Here is a 26,071-nt window from a genome sequence, read left to right as displayed (position 1 = left end):
CTATTTGGAGGAAGGTCTTAGCTGAATTTACCAACGTGATATATTTTTACACACCCTCAAGAGTAGCTATAACCCTTATAAGAACCCTATATGAAGCGATATAAAGTAGACCCTATATAAAGTAGCCATGACATTACATAAAGAAAAATCTATTTTTATGCCAAGATTAGCAATATACCGCCAAATAGCCAAGGCTGGTTGAATTTTACAATTAAGAAACTCAAAGCAATAATAGTAAGATTTTAATTTTTTTCTGTTGATATAAGTACTAGTTATTTTTTTTTTATTTCCCTTCAAATATTTCCTAGAAAACCCTTCTAATGCAAGGCCTTTTTGGCCTAAACACCTCAGTTTGTAGCATATTTAGTTTATTAGGAAATCGGGAGCAAGGGCGGCAAGATTCTAGGGTGGTCTAAAAGATTCTAGGGTGGTCTAAAAGATTCAGCACACATATAACTATACACGATAAAAAAATAGGTTCTCACGGGTTTGAATTCTTCTTCACAGCTATTTGGCAGCGAACAATTTCTGAATTTCCACTGGATGGTTGCCAATGGGTAGCCTTCAGCTGAGCAGGTGATGGTGTGCTTATCGTTGTGTACCACAAACATCCCGCTGCTTTCAATTGAAGTCATTGGTTTTTCTAAAACGAAGATTGTATAAATATGAAATCAGGATCTTAACAAAAGCCAAAAATAATCCATCATTTCGGACAGAAAAATAACTTAATTCTCTGTTAGGTAATTACTTATCAGTTCTAGTGATCAGTTCGTAATTGATGACTATGACAAATTTTCGGTAGTAGTCAGCTTCAGCAGCAGAAACTATCAGGAAAACATGATTAAAAAAAAAAAAAAAAAAAAAAAAAAAAAAAAAAAAAAGAGGCTAATTTTATTTACAGCCTCTTACAGTAGGCTACCAGGTCATTATTGTAAAGACAACTGAGGTTGCTTTCAGCTAATTAATTAATCGAAAATAATTAAAGCTTCTGAAATGATAATAAGATTATGCTTAATCAAATTGACTAAATTTTAAGCGAAACGGAGAGATTTTCCGCAGATATGAGGCCAATTAGCTCGTGAAAAGACGGGACAACCTCCTAAGCCATGCTACCAGCCAACCATTCTGATATGTCTGCATGGTTCTGACAATCTAGAGCAATCAAAAATGCAGCGGTAGCTGCAATCTAGTAAAGAACGAACAACGGCCCATACTAACCAAAAATTAAAAAACACGCTTAAAAAGAAACTGGCTAGTAAGAAAAATTGTCACATGATTGACGAATGGTAACTATAAACCCGATAAGTCGGAATAGTAAAATGTTATTTTGAAAACTAATTTATGGGTATTTCAAAAACTAGAAACCCTCGAAAATGGCTTCGGATCAAAACAAAACGTACACCATTGGAATTTCCATTGTCGACAACCCAATGCAGGAAACTTACAGCCTGGCTTGAACAAAGAGGAAAATCACTTTTTTTGCAGGGATAGCACTGATGTGTTCTATTTTTTCCCATTTTTTTCGTCACTATCTAGTGCCTTTTGTAGTTAACAAGATAAATTACTTTTCTGGGGTAAGATGTCATATTTGAGTGATTCCGCCTTTCGTCTCCCTTTGATTTGTACTTTACTAGAGCCAAACGAAAGATTTACTGACTGATCCTTACTAGATTTCCTGTGTGTGATATATAAATTAAAAATTCACTTTCATGAATATCAGAATTCATGCATCAAACAATTGCAGCCAGCATTTTGACCGATAAGGTTTAATACATTATCCTCAACCCTCTCGAAACACCGCTCCTTGGCCGAATCGTAAATATAATAATTTTATCCTAAGCTAAAATTCCCCACCGGTCTTTCACCGTTCAATACCAGGAGAAGGATCATTTGAACCGAAATTTAAAGTTTTACTGCCCTTTTTAGATTACAAAAGAGATGGCACCGCAGAAGATGGCATTTTGTGCAAAACGATAATTTTCACCCAAATAGGGCCAAGATCCTACCATGTGAAGATTCTGAAATAATCAACTGGTTTTAAAAAATAATAAAATTATTTACATAATTTCCTAGTATCAAAGAGTATGCTCCTGCGAGGTGGCGCATTTATCCCTAACAGCGAGAGTTAGGTTTCATACAAAATGGACGGTTACATAGTTATAATAAAGATTACAAGGCAGGGCGTAGTTACAAACAAAATATTGGGGGGGGGGAGGCCATGGCCTCTTTATGAGGGGAGGACGGGATGCCTAAAGCCCTCCGTTAATTTCAAGGAAGATGGACTAAACGTGTAACATGGATGCTGATGGAATTGTAGCTTCTTTCTTACAGCGGAAATGACAGTTCTTAACCGAAAGTGAGTTTCAGATATCGAAGTATTGCGGCAAATAGTTGAAACTTTAGAGCAAGGAACGGGAGGGGGAAGGTGACTTTTCTCCACATTTAGAATAATCATAAGCGTGATATAGAAAAAACGAGAATTCTTTTTTCAAATGAAAGTAAAGAGCGACAGTAACACGAATGACGAGGCTAACATCCCGTCAACCCCCCCCCCCCGCTCTTTACAACAAAGTTTAACTCTTTTTTTTCGCTCAATGCATCAAGAATGAAAGCTCCGACGCAATAGCAAAATGACAAGAATATTTTTTTTTTTTTTTATCACGTTGATTAAAGAGCGAAAAAGCTTAAAATGTTTTGAAAGGTAATCAGTAAATAAAACGCATTCAACAACCAGAGGAGTACACTTCTTGCATTTCAAAATGCAGTTAGGAAAGCCAGTGCCAAACTTCTGCAGAAAGAGCTAAAGTTGATAGGTTGAGAGAGCTGGCAGCCCCCTTGTATAAGGGAATAAGATTTTTCGTGACAAGTTTTAGTGCCATTCTTTATTTTCATTTGAAAATACCTGTGTCAAAGGAGACAAACGTTTCAGCTCTCATATATTTTCTTGTTTTATAATCTGTACAATTAAGGTTAAAATTTAGTTTTCAAACTTATTAATACAATAAGACTATATCATGTTCTATTTCAGCATTAATTATTTAAAATTAAATTAAACAAAAGAGAAAGGATTCTGAAGGAAATATTTAGTTAATAGCTCAGCAATAAAACTGTTCAAGTAGAAATAAGTTTTTATCCATTATTAGCTTAAGAATAGATGTGTTTGACATTCAAAATCCTATTAAAACTAAAAAACTGTTATATTCTACTCTAGAAAATTCATTTTTTATATATTTATCCTGAATCATTTTCCCAGAAACCAAAGACTTTAGGACTCTAAAACGGTTAACTGAACGGGCACTGAATACGGTGGGACAACTAATACAATTACCCAACATACAACTAATACAACCAAATTTTGAACGGTGTAAAAGAACCCAAATTCTTCAGCGAAATCTAAAGAAACAAAGTACCTCGGACTCTGAGAGTTAAGCCTTCAACTTTCGTCACATTGCCTGCTTGAGCAAAAAAAGTATAGCATCCACTGTCCCTTGATTGAACTTTGTTGATCTCTAGAACAGACTCCACATCTGTAGACATAACGCGAAAGTTTTTCTCCGTTTTCATCTCTTCTCCTTTCTGGTTTTTCCATATGATCTCTGGTTTTGGATACGCAGCATGGATTACAGCTACCCAACGCGCCACTGAACCAGCTGTTACCTGAATATTCTTGACATCAATAGTAACATTCAAAACATTGACGTTTTCTTCTGCAAGAACAAAGGACATGACATAATGCGCCTTATGGTTTATACCTTAAGGAAAAAAAAACAATATCCCTAGGAATCCGCAGAATTCCTTCAGGTTTTTTTTTTCAAGAGAAAAATGATTTACGAATAAAAGTTCTTTGTCAACTTCCATCTTCAGGCAGGAAAAAAGAAATGAAAAGAAAAACCAAATTTTTCAAGGAGATACAGCATTAGGCTACCCAAAATAATGTCTTGAAAACATTCATATTTTCAGGAATCCCATTATTTCATTATTTCTCCATTTAATTTTCTGGTTTAAGCGCTGAAAAAAGAGCACAATGTAAACAGATAAAGTACTACGAGAAGTTATTTTAAGGCTTGACATTAAAAAAATAATAAAAAAAAGTGAATTTAAATGTATATTCTGTAAGTCAGAACACTTTTCCTTTCGCAGTGAGGATTCTTGCAAAAAAAAAAAAAAAAAAAAAAAAAACTATAAAACCTATGCGTTAAATAACAATTAAAACAAGCTTTACTTTAAAAAAAGCTAATAAAACATACAATTAAAAGTTACTAGTGTAGATTCTCCTTCAAACTGATTTTTATTTTCGTTTTGAAAAAGAAAACCAAACAACGGACTGAGTACATAGAATAGGACACGTTTACTCCCTAAGTCCTTTTAATTTAACATGAGAACGTACAAAAAAATGAACTAAATAATGCAAGAAACTATTAAAAGCAGCAGCAGCAAAAATGCAAAGTATCAAGAAACTGTGTGATGGCCAACACGACAAGACATATGGAGAATTTCAAGCAATAAAATCAACGGTTACAAGGAAGAACAAAATGCTGCACATAGGAACTACGATATATTTCTTTTGCAAAAGTAATATTCTCTTGAAGTAAAAGTCTACTAGCCCTTTTTCTAGTAAGTCGAGTATGATACTTAGTTGCCAATTTATCTTGGTAGGGAGGAAGCCGGTGACGGTGAAATATAGTGGCGTCAATACAAGAGAATGTACGGGGAGCACAAATGTATTTTTCAATACCGAGAGGTGGTAAAGTATATCACTTTTTTTTCAATGAAAACCAAGAAAACGACTTTTTTCAATGACACTAGCCCCAGAGAGAAATTTTTCGAAACCCAGGAGAGAGGGGGGGAATAAAAATAAACATAGGGGAGAACAGCTCCTCTATTTTACCATTAAAGGCACTGGGTGAAAGTCAGACTGTAGGCATTTCGGCCCAAATTTTGTGGTAGGTTTGTGTGGTCTCGTTTCCAAGGAAGTGAGACGAAATTTTTATCATCTTCATAATAAGCAAAGAAAGAGCAAAGGATAGACTTTAGCAATGTGCATTGTTTTTTTTTAATATTTTCATTTTTACATTTTTTGTCTATCGTGAGACGTGGACGACAAACGAAACAATAAGCGTCTTTAAGAAGTCAATACTAAATTATGTTGTAAGTGTATTAACATTTCTAAAATTTAAAGCAGTTAAGTCATACGCAAACTTAAAGCGATTTTGGTAATTACTCATAGCACTATTACGATAAGTTCAGTTTTGGTAATCATAACAGTATGTTGAGAACAATCAGAATAGATAAGGGGCTTAAATTAGTTCCATTCCATGTGCTCACCAAAATGATATGTGGGTACGGCAATTATCCCAATTTGGAAAAACACAATGCTCCCCATCAGACGGAAAACTGCCAAGAATTCTTATGATGGATTTCTGTGCATCGAGGTTTCCAACCTCATCAAAGACAATAAAGGGGTCCTCTGGACAGCATTGAGTGATCCAGATTGTCAAAGCCTTTTGAAGTATCAGCAAAACAGCTGCGGCAAAAGATCCCTTAGTCCCTAAACACTTTAAGATATTACCCATCATCAGCACTAGATAATAGGGCGTAGCATGCTTTTGTTTGAAACCAAACTGATTTGAGTTAGAGTAAAAGATAATTTGGATTTGAGTCACAAAATTTGTTTTGGCCCTATTTGGGCCAAACCAAAGTGGTTTGTTTCAAACTGCCTTGACCTAGGAAGAAAAAAAACTTCACAAAGTTTACTGACTGCAGTTAGAGAAGATTGACAAATAAACGAACAGTAAATTAATATGCTTCGACAGGGATGTAAACAGGAGGGCCCCGGCCCCCTTCCCCGAATCCTAAATTTTCTTAATTTCTGGGTACTCCTTATTATTGGACCGCCTCTTTCTAATTTTATTATTTGACCCCAGCCTCCGAAAAAAAATACAGTACATGTGGCTGTTATGAATATATTGTTCGAAAGGGTAACTGGTAACCAAGAAGGGACCGGGTAACTGGTAACCAAGAAGGGGCCGGGCCATGGACATAAAATGTACTTTAATGATATATATATATATATATATATATATATATATATATATATATATATATATATATATATATATATATATATATATATATATATATATATATATATATATATATATATATATATATTTATATACTGATGATTGCGCATGCTTACACTGAATAAGTCTACACTAAAAATGCAAGCATTTAAAACTATAGTATTAAAGTTAATTTATTCAATTTTCGGACTCGCTTTTCCATATAGCACATATAGCAGTTTCAAAAGCAACGTTTCGTGGCTGAACCTGCTCTAATCCAGTTTTACTACTTGCAGTTAACTTATACTATATTTGGTGCTTGCTTTTAAAACTTGCGACTGCAAAAAACGTTTAGGGAATCATTCTGAAAAAATACATCTTTTATGAAAATAATCTATTTTATAAAATATTATTTTAGTGGGTATTGTGAGAATATATTAGCAAAATAAAGTAAAACTAATCAGAACGTCAAATATTCTTTGAAACTTAACAGAAACTAAGTGTTTTGTTTTGCATTTTTTGTTAGCATTATCTTTATAAAGCTTTAAATGAATACAAGCATTCAGTTTAGCATGTTTTATGTCTTTTTACATTACATATTTTGTTTAACGAAGCTTGCACTATTTTATTGAAATAAATTTTAACGTGCTGAATTAAATTCTCTGATGGTAATAGTTTTTTTACCTGTTAGTATAGTGAGTTTTATTCTAAGCAGTGAGCAATGGGAACCCTCCTCTTAATGCGGATGCAAATAGTTTATTTTGGAACTGAATCGAAACGAAACCAAGCACATATTTCATTCATAATTTTTACCGGGGACTGGCGAATTAAAATTAAGCCCTATTACCAAGGCCGCATCCGGGAGGGGGGGTACAGGGTTTGACCCCCCACCCACCATCCCCAGAAAAAAAAAATATATTTCACATACTACATTCATAATTTTTACAGAGGACTAGCAAATTATAATTAAGTACTTTTACCAAGGCCCCAACCAGAGAATGGAGGGTTTGACTTCCCCCCCCCCCCAAAAAAAATCCGACAAAAAAAGTAAAAAAAATGCAGATAAACAGATTTATTATGTTTTTTTCGTTTACCCCCCCCCACCCACCCAACAAAACCATCGATACGGCCTTGACTGTCTAGTCTTGTCACCATGCAATGTTCCTATCTTGTCTTCTCAGCAAAATAGCTTGGGTGTAGTTTTACTGATTCATTTTTGTTTAATCAACAGTAACTGCCGATTTCACTATGGTGTTTGGACTATGGTGGCTTGCGTTCACCGGCCAACTTCGTTGTAGAAGCAAGTTTTTGAAAATGGCAAAACAATTTGAGTCGAAACAACTTTGAATTGAAAAAAAAAATCAATAAGGACTTTTTAGATAAGATTTTTCCTAATCTTCGAAATCTATCTTAACCGATAACGCTTTTGATAAAGGTCATTATTTTCATCATAAAGGTGTTTACAACAAGATAAAAATCAATTAATAAACCGGAAATCAACTTATTTATCAAACTGTCAATAGTAATAAAGGTTAAGTAAATAGTGAAGATCAACAGTTTTCATTTGAACTGGAAGATTGAAAGTTCTAAAAACGGAGGTTTGCACAGGAAATGCATTAGAAGAATTTTGTTTTGCTGTTTCCAAATATATTAAGTTAAAAATGTCCACAAATTTGAAGAAGGGTGGGAAAACATCCCAAAAAAGCGTTAAAAGATTTATTGAAAATTACACCACCCAATTCAACATATCTGAGGGGTTTCAGGATGTTCTAAATTTCGTATTTGCTACGGTTGACTACATATGGTTATAAATGTGAGTCTTTTTTTTAATCAGACGTGGATTGAGGGTACGGAAGTCTCCTTCTGATTTATGATAGCTCTGCATATGATATCAAACGAGTAGAATTGGATTGGTACTTATGTGTTATACGAGAAACACTCGAGAATTTTGATCGCGAAAATCAGATAAACAATCGAGAATTTCGATCGCAAAGATCAGATAAACACTCGAGAATTTGGATCGCGAAGATCAGATAGGACAATAACCGCTTAGTTTGCATTGCATAGTGATAGGATATAGTGTCTCACCATAGATGTTCAAATTAAGATTTGGGATTTGCCAAGGACCGAAGAAGAGGCCATTATATTTTTCCAGGATAAGGGGTTGTTGCCCAAAACAAAGCAGTGCATCAATGGACACACCATGACTTTGCACTCTTAAAAACAGGGGCGGATCCAGGATTTTTTTTTGGGGGGGGGGGCGCAAAATAAGTTGATCCGAAAATGTTTTTTTAAGGGGGGCGCAAAATAGGTTTATCCGATAAACTTGCGTTAAGAGCAAGTTTAATTAACGCAAACTTGAGTTAATTAAGTAAATTACATTACTTTAGACTACGCTAGAGGGGGCACCCCTATCCCCCCCTCTGGATCCGCCACTGCTTACGAGAAGCAAGATCTTCGGAAGTGTAAACTAGAACTTATTTCAACGTGACTCTTAAGGGCATTTCTGCGTTCTTGGCACATAATTCTAAGTTGTAGTTTTCACAATTTTGCTAATAAAGTATTGCGTTTACATCATATTTTGTTTTATTTCATTAGCATTAACCAACCTTCGTTTCTCGAGTGTTTCTCGTCTAATACATAAGTACCATTGGCTTTTTTTTAATGAATTTTCAAATGAAAGCAAGGAACGGTGGTAACACTTAAAACGAACCGGAATTTTCCTTCATATGTGGAGGCAAGGACCCACTTTAACTCTTCAGTCTTTACGCAAAAGTTTTTTTTTATTATCTCGGGGTTTCTTTTTTTTATTAATATGTAGCATGGTTTATGTTCGTTTCAAGTATTGATGTCGCTCTTTATTTTCTTCTTAAGAAGATGTTTGTTTGTTATTTAATAAGCAAGCCTCAAAAGGACGGAGTCAGGACATGCTATGTTTCCCTGCCTCTCTCCAAAATTGTCTGATAAGAAACATTTTGAACCCAAACTTTGCTGATTGGGCGCTCATTGTAGTGTTTAATTGGCAACTATTTTCTTTGACGCCCCCTCCCCCGAATACACAATTTTGAATACGCTCTTAAGCACGAAATAATAGGTGCAAAGGAATATAATATGTACTGAAATATTCTGGCATGCAGACAAAGCAAATTTTTGTAAATGGATAGTAAAGTTTATGATAGCTAACACCATTAGTACTATTAATGCAATTTTATCTCTAAAAACAACGCATCTAAGACTTCTTTTAAAAGACTATGCTTACCAAATATATCTACAAATACGGTGTCAGTTCCTTGTGCTTCATGGTTAGAGGCCACGCATATGTAAGATCCTCGATCAGAGGCTCGAGATCGTGTAATAGTAATTGTGTTAATTGCCTCGTATTCGTTAGACGACCCAACAATAGAATCGGCTCGAGTTGTTTCGGAAATATGGATGCGTCCATCCTGCAAAGAACAATATACATTCTAAATTTTCCTTAATTTTACAAATAAAATTCTAACATTTAGGGAGGTTTCTGAAAATCCTTACATAACGTCAGAGCCACACTATAATCAGATTCCCCGATATATAAAGAAAAATCATAGCTTAATGATATGATCCGTTCTCTTTGTTAATTTTGCAGCCACACTTGCGCTACACAAGTAGATAGGTTAAAGGGTGAGTTTTTGGTTTACAACGCCTATGTCAGCTGTAATTTGTTCTCATGTATTTTTCGACCAATTTTGCATCTTCATATTTTCGATCCGTTTGAACATACTGATAGGAAAACGACGTTTCAGTGCTTCTGTCTTTCCTTAATTTCAACTATGAAATTAACTTCAATCTTCACTCTGATTGGTAAGCCAAAAAAAAAGGTTCAAAAGTTGAATATAGTTCAATTCATCATAGCTCAACTGTATGCACTATTGGCGATATATATGTGCGTGATTAAGTGTGACTATAATGTGGTTCGGGCATTAGACTAGTCAATCAGAGTACTGAAATTGAGCAAAAGTTGGATCTCTAAATAAGGGCTGAAGTCTATTGTCTTTTAAAAATGTCAGTATGGGCAGTCAAAGACAAGAAGGGAGGAGGTCTAGTAAAACTATAATCTAAACTATTGATCAAGTGTTTACTTATAACAGTTAAGACTTCAAAATGATAAATAATAGTACTATGTTATTGAGTTGATTTACAAAACAGAATAAAATGTCGTGCTTTCTTCTTTTCTTTCCCGTTTAATATTATTCATAATGTATTTGTAGGTCTGCAAATAAAGTAAGGATGAATTTCGTTTCTTGGCTACAATTAAAGAAAAAAACAACAAGTTTTTTCAACTGAAAGCAAGCAGCAACATTAAAACTTGAAACAAACAGAAATTATTAGTACATGAAAAGGGTTGCCCCTCTTCAGCACCTTGCTCTTTACGCTAGTTTATTTTAGTACTTCTTTTTATTTAATTTCTTATCATTTTTTAAATAATCCCAGGAAATCTAGCTCCACCTCCACAAAAAAATACCCCTCCTTCCCACGGATTTATTCTCTAGACAATTCAATCTTGGTGAAAATTTACCCCGGACAATTACTCTTAACATCTTCACACGTAAAATTGAGTCGGCAAAGAGAAAGCAAGACAAGAATTTCTCATAGGAATTCTGGTAAATTCCCCATGAAAAATTCACCCCCTGGAAGCTTCCCTCCCCATGGAAAATCCCAAAGCAGAAAAGTTGCCCCACCCTCGAAAAAGGAATGCATACTTCCCAAAAATACTGTACGTAAACAATGGGCAAATTTTATAACTTAAACACCTTTCCCCAGGGGCTGTGGGGGGTCATGACATCTCCAAAGGCATAGTTATTTGGCCTTTAAATTATACTATCTCAAAATTTTGATCGGGCGACTTTGAAAAAAAAGGTTGAGGGAGGGGGCCTAGTCACCCTCCAATCTTTTTGGTCACTTGAAAAGGGCACTAGAATTTTTAATTTCCTTTCGAATTAGTCCTCTCCCGATGTTCTAGGACCGCTGGGTCGATATGATCATCCCAAGAAAAAGAAAACAAATAAACACGCATCCATGATATTTCTTCTGGCAAAAAAAAAAAACACAAAATTTCACATTTTTGCCGATAGGAGCTTGAAACTTCTAGAGTACGGTTCTCTGATGCGCAGAATCTGGTGGTGTGATTTTCATTATAATTCTATTACATTTATGGGGTATTCCCCCTTTTTCGGAAATTAGGTAATTTTTTTCACTCGTAGCCTTTAATGGTTAAGATTATATTTAATGAAAACTTATTTATTTGAAATCAGCATAATAAGTGGATTCTTTTGATGTATCTATTGGTATAAAAATTCTGTTTTTAGAGTTTCAGTTACTATTGAGCCGGATCGTTCCTTATTTACAGTTCGTTACCACTAACTGTTTGATACACAACTCGGCTGTGATAATTAGAAGTGCGACATACGCCAATTGGTCGAAAATGATTTATGTATGTATCATGGGCAAACTAAGCCCGAGGAATGTCCTACCTTGTACCGTTACGAAGATAAAGAAACATATTAAGCTTCTAAGTGATATATGTCTCTTTTTAGGTGTTGTTGCAATTCAGAATGACAGAAGAAAATTATATTGTGGAACTATAACAGGAGAACCTGGCAATTTGTCCTTGTTTTGTCAAGGACAAAGGAAACATAGGCCATAAACTGGAATAATTTTGAATTTCCTCGGAATACTTGAATTTAATTTTTACCAGTGAAAAGAGAATAAAAAGTTTGTGAAGAATGTGTTCCCTTTACCCCCATTAGCCTAACCTAACCTTGAGAGCAACCACAGCTGAGAAACTTTTTTCTGTTTTTTTACTCTCCTGAAAAGTTACAAAAATAGCATATTTCACACTTTGAATTATCACAGCTGAACGGGAGCAACCATGCAGAAAAACAGATAAAGAGGTTTTACGGTCCGTGCCACCCACCCCCTTCAGAAGATCTGGACTTTGTCGTTTTTTTCCAAGATGTCCTTGAATATTCATATAATTCTTTGAGCTTGTCCCCTCCCCCAACCAGTGAAACAAATTCCTTCGTATCGTGGCTCTTAGTAGTACACGGTTTTTATTTAAATGATTTGTTTCAATGGAGCCCTTCGCTTTTAGCATTAAAACATACAAAGATGAAAAAGACAGTGAACTTACTGTAAGTCCAGACATGTCTGGGAATGTCCAATTAAGATATATGTATCCTCCGACTGGATAGTGCACAGTACAATCAAGTGTAAAATTGCCTCCGATTTCCACATGTCTATTGTCTCGGGAAATATGAGGATCAGGTTCACCCGTATCAGCTAAACATTAACACAAAATAATTACAAAAAGGAAGTAATCTGTCAAAAACAAATTCAAAATAAATCAGTTTTGAATAGCAGATGATGGCTATCCCTTAGGAGAAAACAGAATCTTATGACTATCTCAAAAAGCGAAACATCAACTTGAAAAGCGATAGCGAATTCGATCATCGTATAGATAGAATTAAATGAAATATGTTTTGTTTTCAAATACGTATAAACAGTTGATAGGGCAGCGCGTAATCGACCTCGTTACAATAAGCTAGTGACACAGTTTGAACTAATCTGTTTCATTATATTTCATTAATGAAGTTTCAACAAAGACAATTGGAATGATAAAAAGAGATGTCAAGTTTTTGAGGAATTGCGTCATTCGATGCTGCCCAGTGGTGATTTAAGAAGGAGTGGAAGGGGGGAGGACATCCCTTATTGGGACTAAATTTTCATTTTGCGGGAAAACAAGGCCAAAAGCACCACTCAAAGTATGGAGCTATCAGTACCGAGTTATGAATTCTAGTCAAGGCCGTATCCACTGGGAGGGGGCAAAAGGTTTAGAACCCCTCCCCGCCCCGACATGTTTGCCTGACTCGTAAAAACGTAACAAAAATGGATATAAACAAATTTTTATGAGTTTTTTAAGTTTTTTTTGGTAACCCCCCCCCCCAAAAAAAAAAATTATGTGTAACGTCCCCCCCACAAAAATCCTGGATTCAACCCTGCTTCTAGTAGCCTATGGCCCCACGGAAAAGAAAAACCCGTCAGGGCTATCCATGGAAAAATGCGATTTTCTCAGTTTTCAAATTGAGAGACTGTAAACCTCCAGCAAAAGGTTCCCTCTTTACTTTAACGTAAAGACTGGTGGGCTTAGGAGGGATCAGCCCCTTCCATCATATAAAGGATAATTTCTGTTCATTTTGGGTTTTTGCGTCATTCTCTCTTTCCATTGGAGCACCTGAGGATTGTTTTAGAAGCAAAGAGACAATTCAAAGTAGGTTTTTTAATATTGTTTATGCTATCAACAAAAGCTATTTATATCAGCAAAACAGGGTAAAAAAGGTTAAAATTCAAACCAACATAAAATTCAAGACAAAACTCCCCAAAAACAGAACCAAAGACAGCTCAAAGACAAAATGTCAATAATCCAAATGGGAAATACGACGTAACAACGTTGACGTTTGGTAACCCGTTCTCGCAGATGGCATGTCTAAAAGTTTAGCCCCCTCCACGAATCCATACATAGGGAAAAGCGGGTCCGTACCCCAAAAGGCACAGGTATTACACTAGCTCCTACTTCCCACTAAGTTTGGCTGATATCCATCAGTCCCTTTGGGTATATGTCGTGATGACAAAAATATGTGCTCTTTCCCCACCCCCCCCCGGAAGTCAGATTGGTTCAACACCCTCAAAAAGCATATCCAGAAGACTAGTACTCACATCCCAAGTTTATTTAAGGCTTGACAACCACTTCTGACAGATGTACTGGGGAAAACAGTTTAGGGAAATCCCTGCCTATCCCCTCGAGCAGACTTGATTGAGTCCTATCATCCACTAAAGCACGACTAGAATATTCGCACTTGCTTCCCACCAAGATTGGCTGAGATGCCACTTCGCCTCGCCCCTAGTCTAGCACATTTGCTAATGAAACGTTTCACGATCTCGAGTTCCCAAATTGAAGAAAACTCCAAAGTTTTATCACCTTACCGTTTCCGAGCAATAGACTGCTCATCAATAGAAAGACGAAGAAAGAAACAGTGGAAGTAGTAGTGTTGCTCCGAAGCACAGTGATAAAAGAAGGGGTGTGTATTTTTAGCTTGTTTGAAGGGACCCAATTTCTGTTTCTTTCCTTTTTAATCAATTCAGGATTATTTTTTTCCGAGGTACATTGCTTCTCCATCTTCTGACGAAATTGGTAGAATACAATTAAGGACACCACCAAGAACACAGACTCATATCCACAGATGACATGAACTCACACTTACAAAATTAACTCACGGGTAATAATTAAAAGGTGAAACTGTTCCTCAGACAGGTCTTTATAAGTGGCAAAGCACTGATAATACCCAAAATCGTCAGCAATCGATGGGTTGTCTAGCCAAAATCCAACCTTCGGATCGAAAAACCAACTGTCTTCCTGAAATAAGCTTCATTCAAGTCCAAATTCCTTGCTGTATGTACCAATACAATGGTAAAACGGTTTTAACCGAAAAAAGGGTAATATAAAAAAGTGTACGCTATAATAATGGGCTATTTGAAGTCAAATGGGGATGGACATTTGCATTGCAAAATGAGACCTAATTTCCGTGGAAGTTTACAACCACCACACCATATTTCATCTTATCAATTTGTTTATTCTCCTTCAACAAAATGTTTACATAAACGTAAAAACAAGACGAATGACGGTCAGTGATGCTTGGATAAAAAAAAGAACAAGCAGTATTGTTTTACCGAGCCAGTCAATCGCTTTTGCAGTTTTAACAGGCTGGGTGACCTTTTAAAGCATGTCTGAACTCACCATTCACGGATTAAGAGCTATGTTGATTTGCTTTCAAGCCTCTCAGTTGCATATAAACATGCAAGTCCGTGTGCTACCCATTCAATAAATACTGACTAGCACAAAGGAATGGATAGATGCAGTTTCTTCAGCTAAAACTGTCTTATACACATAAGGGACTAAGGGAGTCTTCAACGTCCGCTTTTGACCTGAATTTATTTTTAGATCAACGCCAATTTTCAGTGTTTTTACAGTTTAACAATTCACATAAAAAATATTACACTTTCGCTAGTTTCATTCAGAAAAAAAATGATATGCGCTGAGCTAACCAAACAGATCTTGTTCTTTGAGCGTCCATGCATCAATGTTTCGTAAAGGATAAAAAAGCACAGGTTTCTCTTACAGAAAAATCCCGTGTTGTTCAAATACTTACGCTCACTAGAAACTCTATAAAAAAGCTGCATTTGCCTAATCATTAAGGCCGGATTACTGTTCTGTGTGGCTTTTATTATTTTCCCAAATCGTATTTGTGTCAATCCATTAAGTGAACTGGCCAATTTAGTCCATGTTTTATCTAAGAAAAAAAAAACCAGTTTACCGGTGATGTAAATCCTACTTCAAAGCAATTAAACAGAAATACATGACATACGTGTAACGTGAACGATTATTCCGTAATGCTCTACGGTATCACCTTTTGTTGCAACGCATTCATAGTGACCACTATCTGTTAACGCAGTTGGATTGATAATAAAACCTTCTCGTGGAAAGAATATTACTCTCTGGTCCACTTCATTGTCTTCCGCGGGATACACCTAAACACACATAAAACCATTTACAAAACAAAGCTTAACAACAACGGCACAGACCAAAGCGCCAAACCAAATAATTAAGAGTTGTGCAGCTTATGAATAATTACAAACTCATTAGGACGGCAATCCTGCAAAGCATAAAAATGTTACTAATATAATCACCATGGTCAAAATCCTAAACTGGTGTACATAAACATTCCCCTTCCATCCCCCTTAGTTAGTTCCATAAATCGATTGCTGACTATCAGGCTACTGGAACGTCGTAGAGATATGTTTAATGACTCTTTATCAAAGCTTTTGATTATACTTACGTACTTTTTGTAAAGTTGTATCCATAACACAATCGTAAAGTGTCACATGGCACTAAAAATAACACTTTTTGGTGCCATTTTTTTATTTGAAAGGCTAGGAATTATAAAAAGGATATCATTAACCTTCGTGGTTGATTTAATTCTCCATGGCCAAAAATTCCTAACCGCATACTTAACGTTTCCCTCTTGAACGCTCCTCCTCCCAGTCCCCTTACTAATTGAAAATAAAACAAATACTAGTTTTGAAAGAAAACTGCCAATTGAAAAAATGTTTTCACTCAAATACAAAGCTTATTCAGTAACAATGACAAATATTATTTATTATTACCCTAACAGTAAAAATAAATTACTTTTTTTTCAGCCCTAGCGGGGCACTGTGACACCGTAGGCGTGTCAAAATGTTTAACCAAGAGAACTTTTAGCAACTAAGCTTTTACGTCCCCACCCCGTCAAGGCGTACATGAATTGATCACTGGTTTGAAGTCGCACACTGGCTTGGCATTTGGGGGCAGGGTCCTGCCCTTCTGCATTTGAAGAAATTTTCGTTTTAACCTTGTATTCTTCATAATAATGTGATATTGACGATCAGTTCTTGAAATTTGGAAGTCTAAGAAGCAATAAATAATTGATTCTGTATCTGCAACTTCTCAAAGATTCCAATGATAATATACCCCTTTGACTATTTATGTGATAAAATGAGATTTTTTTTTTGGAAAAGCTTAAGAGATAAGCGAATTCAAACCTAAGTTTAGCACTCTATTTCAACAAAAATGTTAGCTTCTTTAGTTTCTTTACCTAAATTAGACAATGATCTTTTTGTAAGGTTTATTGTTGAAAACTAAAACGATCAAAAAAAATTTTTTTTTTTTAATCAAGCTTTTCTGATGGAAGTAAAGAGCGAAATTGAAACTTATAACGAAAAAAAATTATTGCTTTGCAGTGTTTTTCTTAAAACTGAGACTACTTGAGTTTTTAAGGGAGATGTTAAGGGTAATAGTCAGGGGTAAATTTTCACCAGTATTGAATTGTCTAGAGGATACGTCCCTGGGGATGAGGGATTTTTCCGTGCAGGTGGTGCGAGATTTCCTGGCATTATTTAAAAAAGGAATAAAAATTAAAATAAAATAACAAATTTTTTCATCCGAAAGTAAGGAGCAACATTCATATTTAAAACGAACAGACATTGTTAGAAATATGAGGCGGGTTACCCCCTCCTCAACACCTCGCATTTTGTGCTAAAGTTTTTTAGTTGTTTTAGAAAAAATTCTTTTTGTTCTAATCAACGAACCTTGTGTTTCAGCTGTCGCTCTGCTCTTAAAGGATTGGTACACGATTCAAACTTTGGAGTAAAGAGCGAGGTGTTGAAGAGGGGGAGACCCCCCACATATACGTAATAATTTCTGTTCGTTTTTAGGTTTTAATGTTGCTTCTTACTGTTTTTTTTAACTTAATTTCTGGTCGTTTTTTTTAATAATATCAGGAATTCTGGCTCCACCTCCACAAAAAATCCCTCATCCTCACGGATATATCCTCTAGACAATTCAATACTGGTGAAAAATTTAACCCTGACTATTACCCTTAAGATCTCCACGCGTAAAACTGAGTCAGTAAAGAAAGGCAGGACATAAGAAGAATTTCGTGTAGGAATTCTGGCAAATTCCCCCAGTGTAAAATTTCCACTGAAAAATCCACCCCTTGGAAACTTCCCCAGTAGAAAATTCGTCCCCAGCCCCACCCGAAGAAAGTATGCATACTTCCCAATAACAAATACTATACGTAAACAATGGGTAAATCTTTATTAATTAAAGACCTTTAATGTATAAATGCCAGGAAATCTGTGGAGGGTCGTGTTATCTCCAAAGGCATAGTTATTCGCCCTTTCAACTACGCTGACCAAAATGGATATCTCAAAACTTTGATCGGACAATTTTGACAAAAAAGTAGCGTGGGAGGGGGCCTAGTAGCCATCAGATCTTTTTGGTCCAATAAAAAGGGCACTAGAACTTTTTGAATGAACTTTTCGTTCGATTAAGCCCTCTATCGATATTCTAGGACCACTGAGTCGATATTATCCCCCCTAGGAAAAAGAAAACAAATAAGCACGCGTCCGTAATTTTTCTTCTAGCAAAAAATACAAAATGCCTCATTTTTGAAGATAAGAGATTGCAATTTCTATAGTAGGTTTTTTTTTGCACGCTGAATCTGATGGTGTGATGGTTTCATTAAGATCCTATGACTTTTAGTGGGTGTTTCTCCTTTTGTTTAAAAAATCAGGCAAGTTTTTTCAGGCTCGTAGCCACTGATGGGTAAGACTAAACTTAACGAAACTTATATATTTGGAATAAGCTTAATAAGCCAATTTTTTAATATATATATTGGTAACAAAAGTCGGTTCTTTAGAATTTTGGTTACTATTCAGCCGGGTCGCTCCTTACTTACAGTTCGTTACCACGAACTGCTTGATTAAAATTGATCACAAAAGGTTTTTGATTTCATGGGCGGTGAGAGACTACTGAGAGCCATATAAATTGATTTTTTTTTCGCAAGATACATGGGGACTTTTCTGCTCCTATCCTGTTTTGTTGTGTCGATTTTGTGATTCCGGCAAAGCGCAAGTTTTTCAGAATTCTACGCATATAGGGAAATATCACGAGTCAGTTTAATTAAACTAGTTTCGTAGATATACGTTGGACAAAGTGTGAAGCAATAATTTGTGTTCATTTTTATTTTAAACTTCGCTGCTTACTTCCATCAGAAAAACTTCTTTTATTTTATAATTAAAATCCTTCTATGCCTAGACAGTTTCCTGGAAAATTCTCCCAGAAACTTTCCTGCCTACGGAAATCTCTCCTCTTTGAAAATATCCCCACAGACCCCCTCCCACCAAAAAAATCCGTACATTTCCCAATAACAAATACTTTCTGTGAATAATAGACAAATTGCGTAACGCACAACCGTTTCCCCTGGGACAACCCTCTAATCTTTTTGGTCAATAAAAAAAAACACCAGATCTTTTTATTTCTGTTCGAATGAGTCCACTCCCGATATTGTAGGACCATTGAACCGATACGATCACCGTGAAAATATTCTCCAGTATTCTCCCATTTTCCGATATGCTGAATCTCATGGTATAATTTTCATTAAGATCGATTGACTTTTTGAAAATCAGAAAACTTTTCTCACGCTCGTAGCGTTTGACGGGTAATACTAAACTTAATGAATTTTATATATTTGGAATCAGCATAAAAAACTACTTATTTTAAAGTATCAATTGTTATCAAAAGTTCGTTTTTAGAGTGTCAGTTACTGTTGGACCGAGTCACTCCTTACTCACAGTACGTTACCACGAACTGTTTGACTTATAGAGCTCTTGCGTTCAAGTTACGACACGTTTTCGACAAAATTATCCTTGGTTAATTGCAGTTTCGGTTACAATTTTGCATGGAAAATTATTGCAATCACCGAGTCTTTAAAATAATTCTTCTAATACAAGGAGAAATCAGCGAATTTCATTCATCAATTTAGCTGGGTCAACTACCATGTATGGTGCAGCTCCTTGTTTTTCCAGGCAATGAATATTGACTTAAGACGATAGAACTTCACGAGAAAGATTAGGAAAGAACGTTTCGGAAAAAAGAATCAATCGTAAAAGAGAGCCTCATAACGCGTGATAAAAAAGTGAATGTTACTCAACGCAATTCAACTCAACCGCGTTCAACCCAACCCCCATTCAAATTAAAACCACGTAACCCAATCCCATTCATGTCAACCTCAAGCAATTCAAACCCCGTTTAACTCAACACTCATTCAAATCAACCTCAAAAAAATAGTTTTTGGTAAAACACATTTATGCACTTGATCGCAGAAATCTTTGACTGGCCTTTGAACAAGTCTTAACTAGCGCTGATAAGAAGACAAAAATTTGATTTTTGCTTCACTCGCAGTTTTTTCTCTGATCAAGCTTAAATTTTTATAGCATGCAGGATGTAGTCTCTAGTCAAGGAATCCAAAATATAAAAAAAAACGAGAAGTATAGGGAAGAAACAAAATTTTTGCAGGATTAAAAATTACGGAACAACGCATGCAGCAATTGGGAGCAATACATGCAACTATATTTCACGCATAATTAATTTCTATGCTTCCGGATCACGTTTGCAGATGCGTTATGATCGTTGTAAGTTATAATTTGCAAAATCAACGTCAAATTAATTAGCTTCTGAAGTAAGTTCTGCGGGTAAGAAGTAATCGTCAAGCATTTTATTGTGTACTATTAACTGCTGTTAGTGAAGACCCGCGGAACGGTTCAATTTGTAAACTTTTATTTCTTAGGGTAAGGTTCATTTTCGGATAAAAAAAAGTGCATGTCTCCTTGCTTACTTTTCATGGAATCAAATGGGCTAAAATCTAATAAAAATCAAAATCAAGTATTCTGCAAAATTAAAAAATTAAAATAAGAAATATTGGAGCGACTGTTTCGCAATCAGGATTTCCGGTATTATTTACACAAAAAAATTTGAGCAATAAGGAAATTTTAAATTGGTTGCCGAAGATATAATGTTAAGTCCTCAGTATTCAAAATTTATCATTTTTAAGAAGTTTAGCTTCGACGCTTGGGTATTTTACATAGACAAATTGCAGAATCAAAACTTCAAAATAGGAAAAGTCACAGAAGGAATTTTATTTTTGGAAAACCAACATAAAAAAATTATACCTTGTATAGAAAAAGAAATTCGGCGTCAAGGAAATCGATGCCTGATGACATCTTTAGAAATTATTTCTTAGTGTACAATTCATTTTCTCATATAGAAGAATTTATGTCTTGTTGCTTAGTTTTAATGGCGTTAAAAGTATAAAATATAATAAACATCAAAATAAAAAAAAAATGGGAAAATAAACAAAATTAGAACTTCTGTGATTCAACATACGGATTTATGTTATTCTTTCCTAAGTCTCATGAGAGATACAGAAATTGTGTTTCAATTTTCGAAAAGAACAAATGAAGTTGCATCAGTATTTAAGGTCATTTTATTTCTAAAAAGTTTAGCTTCAAACCTAAGACACTTTACTTAGATAAAGTGTAGGGAACTCGCAAATAAAAATACAAAATTTAATGAAATTTTTTTTTAGCTTATGTAGAAGATCAAGAACTGTATATCTGCGTTGGAATAAAAATTCTACCTGACCGAAAAAAGTTACACCTAGGATATAAGAAAAGTTATGGGTATCATGGAAATTATTTTGAAGTTAACGGAGTAATTTCGTATGTAATAAAGCTCATGTCATCTTGCGCACATTTCATAGTACTATTATTTGAAAAAAACTACGTTTTCTAAAGAGTTAAAGAGGCTGAGTCACAAGTTCGAACCTTAAAACGTACAGGGATTAGAAGGTACAGTTGGGGGCTGCCACCGCCCAAACCTCCCGCTTTTGCAGCCTTTAAATAAAAAAAAACAAGTTTTTTAAACTGAAAGTAAGGAGCGACATTAAAACTTAAAACGAACAGAAATTATTCCGTATATGAATGGGGCTGTGCCCTCCTCAACGCCTCACTCTTTACGCTAAAGTTTGACTTTCTCACAACTCTTTTTTTTTAAACAATAAAAATTTCCGCGGCCGGTGGGGGGGGTATCTTCTTCGGGGTATTTTCCGGGAGGTATTTTTCTTGGGGGGGGGGGTGTATTTTCCGCGGGGGGTATTTTCCGGGTGGGTAGACGCCGGGGGGTATGTTCAGCGGGGTAAATGCCGGCCACCACTTGGCAGAGCAACGTCGTTTTTTTCACGGATAATTACTTGCTACCTTGCTACTGAAAACCTAGTTATTGTCATGGAAGATTCATTGGAGTGGACTAACCGCTCATTATAAATCTCGGTATTATGATCGAAAAATGTAAGCAGTTTACTCCAAATAATGAATGTTGAGATCTTAGATAATGACAAAAATATAACGATAGATGTATAATCAAACAGTTAATATTTTTTAAAGTGATTATACATAGTTCAAGGCACTAAGTGTAGTCGATGACTGATAAGATGGAAATTCCTGGAGTGACGTTTCTTTTGCAAACATTTTGTGATTCCGAGATAGTAACTTTATAAGACGTAGCTCGGATTATATGTATTAAACTCCGAAACTTTCACAATACGTAACTCCTCTTAATATAATTTTACGAATTTTTATTTGAAAGCATGATTTATGAATTTTTCTGCTTCGGGAGGAACTGACTCATTTCTAAATAGTTCCCAAGCAAGTACAACAAAGATTGGCCCAAAGTATTTCACAAGAAAAGATTATTAGCTCAAAGATAATAAATAAATGCTTCATGAAACAACTCATGTACTGGATCAATGATTAGCCTATACACGAGGAACTTATGCAATGTTTCGTCACTACTACTCCTTACTCTAACTTGAGAAACTAATTGATCGGTGAAAAATATGAATACGTGGTACTGTTTGACTTGTTCATCGAAACTTTAGTCAACCTTGTACCTTCTTAAATTGCCTAGCTTCGAAGCACTTGAGGCTACCCACCCTAAAATAAGACTGGGATCTTCATTGCCAAGGCACCTTTACCTTGGAATAGTCTTTTTTTTTCCTTACATTATAGCTTACAAGGCATGAAGAGGTTTGAAAAGAAATTTTCCACTACCTTGTAAAATTTTCTTGACAAAAGATTAAAATTCCATTAAAAGAAAGCTTGTAGAGCAATCCAAAAAAAAACAAAAAACAGGGAATCTAATTATTAGCTTTTTAGAAAAGACAATGTGTTTTACGCAAACTCAAACCCCATGGGTTCCCCTGGACGTTTTCCCAGAAGCGGACAAACATACAAAAAACTTTTACGACGGGAGGGGAGGATACTGGGTGTTCCTGAGAGAAATTTTTGTTTTAAGAAAATATCGTATATAATTTCGGAGACCACACTGCCTTTCCATGACGATAAAATAAAAGTTCAAAATAGGGATAAAATCCTTTTTAATAGACAGTGTATAGGAAATTCAAAAAAAATACCAGATATTTCGGTCACAAATGCAGTGGCCGTCATCAGTAGTAAAACTGCATATGTGATGTATATGTGACCGAAATATCTGGCATTTTTGGTGAATTTTCTATACACTGTCTATTCAAAAGAATTTTATCCCTATTTTCAAGTTTTATTTCAAGAAAATGCCTTACAAGCCAATTATACAATACTGTGCATTCTCCACTTTTCAGGTTTTTTAGGAGAGGGACTAATTTCCAGTCTGCTCCCCTCCCTCTTTGTGATGGTGCCTATGCTAATACCCTAGGAAATAATCAATTAAGATTTAATATCCACTGACACTTAGACTTGCACTTACCTTTTCACTGTCTTTATAAAGCTCCATGCTTATCCACGGTAGAGTGGGTTTACATGGTAGTGTCGTAACCCTCCATGCCATTCCACTGATCAAATGAATGTCTGCCTCAGGTGCTGCAATTAGCTGAACATCGTCTGAAAGCAAGCCAAGCCAAACAGGCACCCGTTAAACATGTAAAGCAACACAAATCACGAACAAGCACTGTGTTTGTGTTTAAAAAAAAAACGTGTGGATATTAAAACGATCAGCAAAGCAGAATGAGGTGCTCAGATTTTATCATCTCGTCGTTTTGCGAGAGAAAGAGATGCCCTAACATAAAAAAAGTATAGATAATTAAATATCATTGTCATTTATCTCAGAGGGGAGGGTACCAATAAAAAAAAAATCTAAAAAGTGGACGAACTACATGGAAATAAATAAAATATCAAAGCGGAACACCATACGAATCCCATAATTTTGGAGAGCACAAGCGCGAAGCCTGCAGAAATTTTGCGGTAGTACTGTCTCAGAAGTCTTATATGTTTTGTTGGTCTATCTAAAGGGAGGAGGTGTACACTCCCCTATTATGACTTATTATTAACACTTATTATATAATAGTTCCAAAAAGGCTGGAAATGGTAACAGTCACTTCCATTTGTATATGCAAAATTTAATTTTGGGTATTTCTAACTATTATTGTACAGACGCTACTCGCTCAAAACTGAGGAACAAAGCGATTGTTCCTGGCATTGAATACAGTGCCGAAAATGGAATAAAAACCAAGTTGAGCAAGTAGTCAGGGTGTGTGAGGAATACTATTCCTCTCCACCACCAAAAAGTGTTAAAAGACATAAAACATATGATGTATCTAGGATTATAGTGCTTTCACAGTACACACTAAATCGTAGGACGTTTTACGTTAGCATAGCTTAAGATTTTATGTTACGTTATATAGGCTTATAGAGCATGTTTTGTCCGTAATGTAAGCAATTTAAAGTACACCCGAGCCCCACTTAGAATTTTACATTACGTAGGTTTATGTTACTTTAGAAAAGCCAACATAGTGGCAGCAAGATGGAATTTTCGGATAGAAGGCCTTTCACACCGTATTTTCTTGAAAACCCTGTTTGCCTATGGCAATTGTGATGATTTTAGACGATGATCCTGATGGCTTCCGGGGTTTTTAAACGACTTGTTTGAGTGTGAAAGGTTACAGTTAATGTAGCGTAACTTAGACATTTAGCATAGAAAATTACGTACGTATTGTGAAAACCAATTTAAACGTTAGATACACGTGCGAGAGTAGCGCCAAAAGGTAATTTTCCCCAGTTCTATATTCAAAACAAGTTTTCTCATCGTATTCTCCCTTGGTTAGTTAATCTTAAACCAGCACTTCTCGCTGTAAGAACAGGCCCGTTTCCGGGATTTTTACTCGGGGAGGGGGGGGTGGTTACGACTATTTTACACATCAAAATTTGTTACGTTTTTACGAGTCAGACAAACATTTCGAAGGAGGGGGGGTAAACTTCCAACCTTCCTGAATACGGCCTTGTGTGTGAATAGGACAATTCGGATACTGGCGCTGGACTGTAAAAGAAACTATTACGCTGGCATTGCTACCATGACTATTTTTTCTCTTTTTTTGTCAATTAGCTAGCAAAGGGATTGTTGCAAAAAAGAGCTTTCTGAATTTATAGTTTCTTGTTAACAAAAAGCAAAGAGAACATGGCAAGCAAATTCATAGAAAGCTTAGTCCCTACCGTCAGGTGAATACCATTTATGCTATACACAGTGGACTTCTATACATTTAATGTGGATTTTATCCTAATTATATCTTAGTACTTCCTATTTTTCAAATTTGTGTGAGCATAATAAAGAAGCAAACGAAGAAGCGATGGTGCCCAGTGGCGGATACAGGAGGGGGAGGGGGCGAGGCCCCCCTAGCGTAGTCTAAAGTAGTGTAATTTACCTAATTAACCCAAGTTTGCGTTAATTAAACTTGCTCCTAACGCAAGTTTACCGGATCAAGCTATTTTGCGCCCCCCCCCCCTAAAAAAAAATCCTGAATCCGCCCCTGTGGTGCCACAGTAACCGTGCAAGTGAGGAGAATTATCTTGGGGATTGTTCAGCAGCCTTGCAAAAATTGTCTCTACTGCCGAAAAATATAAACCAAAATCACCTAATAAGGAAATATCAACATAAATATCAGACTAAATATTTAGTTTGTTTGATTTAAAACCTAAGCATGGCTAAATAAAAGCAGTGTATCGACACAAGCGTGGCATAGAAGAAAAAAGGACAGTAGTACCTGCATGCCAGATTTCTTGAGGACCACCAACACAGCAGGGGTTGAGGGTTTGCAAGGAAGTACAGCTCGACCATGATGAGTAACTGTTATAACCTGAAGCTGGGTCAGTGACAGGAAAGGAAGCAAATGCCCATTCGATGTATCTGAAATCCTTAGCCCATTAAGAAAAATAAGCTAGCAACGTTGGCGTAATCAAGTGTGCATTTTTTGTAAAAGTTTTTGTTAGAACAAACAATACTACGTTAATATACCATATAATAAAGTTAGTATTGGAATTAAGATATTTTTTGGTAGAGGTTTTTGTTTTAGTTGACCTAACAGCGCAAAAATACAAAACAAGGAACCACTAACATATTGCCGTTTTCGTAGCCCTGAACAGAAAAAAAAACAAGTTTTAAGTCATTCGCTATATACAACTTGTACATCAAGCAAAGTTAAAAAAAAGTTTAAATGCTA

At 35.7% G+C, this 26,071-nt stretch overlaps 1 protein-coding gene across 1 annotated transcript in view; it reads right to left on the bottom strand.

Moving 5' to 3' along the window:
- Pvr (PDGF- and VEGF-receptor related) overlaps nt 1-25,768 on the bottom strand; it is a 70,717-nt gene extending 44,949 nt beyond the window's left edge. Inside the window, exons 1-7 of the mRNA XM_089102308.1 lie at nt 25,616-25,768; nt 23,329-23,462; nt 15,518-15,680; nt 12,229-12,377; nt 9,322-9,505; nt 3,411-3,707; nt 486-643 (exon numbers count right to left, since the gene is read on the bottom strand). Of these exons, the coding sequence (XP_088958434.1) occupies nt 486-643; nt 3,411-3,707; nt 9,322-9,505; nt 12,229-12,377; nt 15,518-15,680; nt 23,329-23,409 (1,032 nt within the window). The 5' untranslated portion in view covers nt 23,410-23,462; nt 25,616-25,768. The remainder of the gene's footprint in view (nt 1-485; nt 644-3,410; nt 3,708-9,321; nt 9,506-12,228; nt 12,378-15,517; nt 15,681-23,328; nt 23,463-25,615) is intronic.
- Nucleotides 25,769-26,071: the final 303 nt, after the last annotated feature.

Source organism: Artemia sp. Qi Xiang Cuo, chromosome 2 (genome assembly GCF_049724085.1).
Source record: "Artemia sp. Qi Xiang Cuo chromosome 2, ASM4972408v1, whole genome shotgun sequence".
Lineage (NCBI taxonomy): Eukaryota > Metazoa > Arthropoda > Branchiopoda > Anostraca > Artemiidae > Artemia > Artemia sp. Qi Xiang Cuo.
The sequence above is the reverse complement of the archived record's forward strand: the minus strand, read 5'-3'. Positions and strand labels throughout refer to the sequence as shown.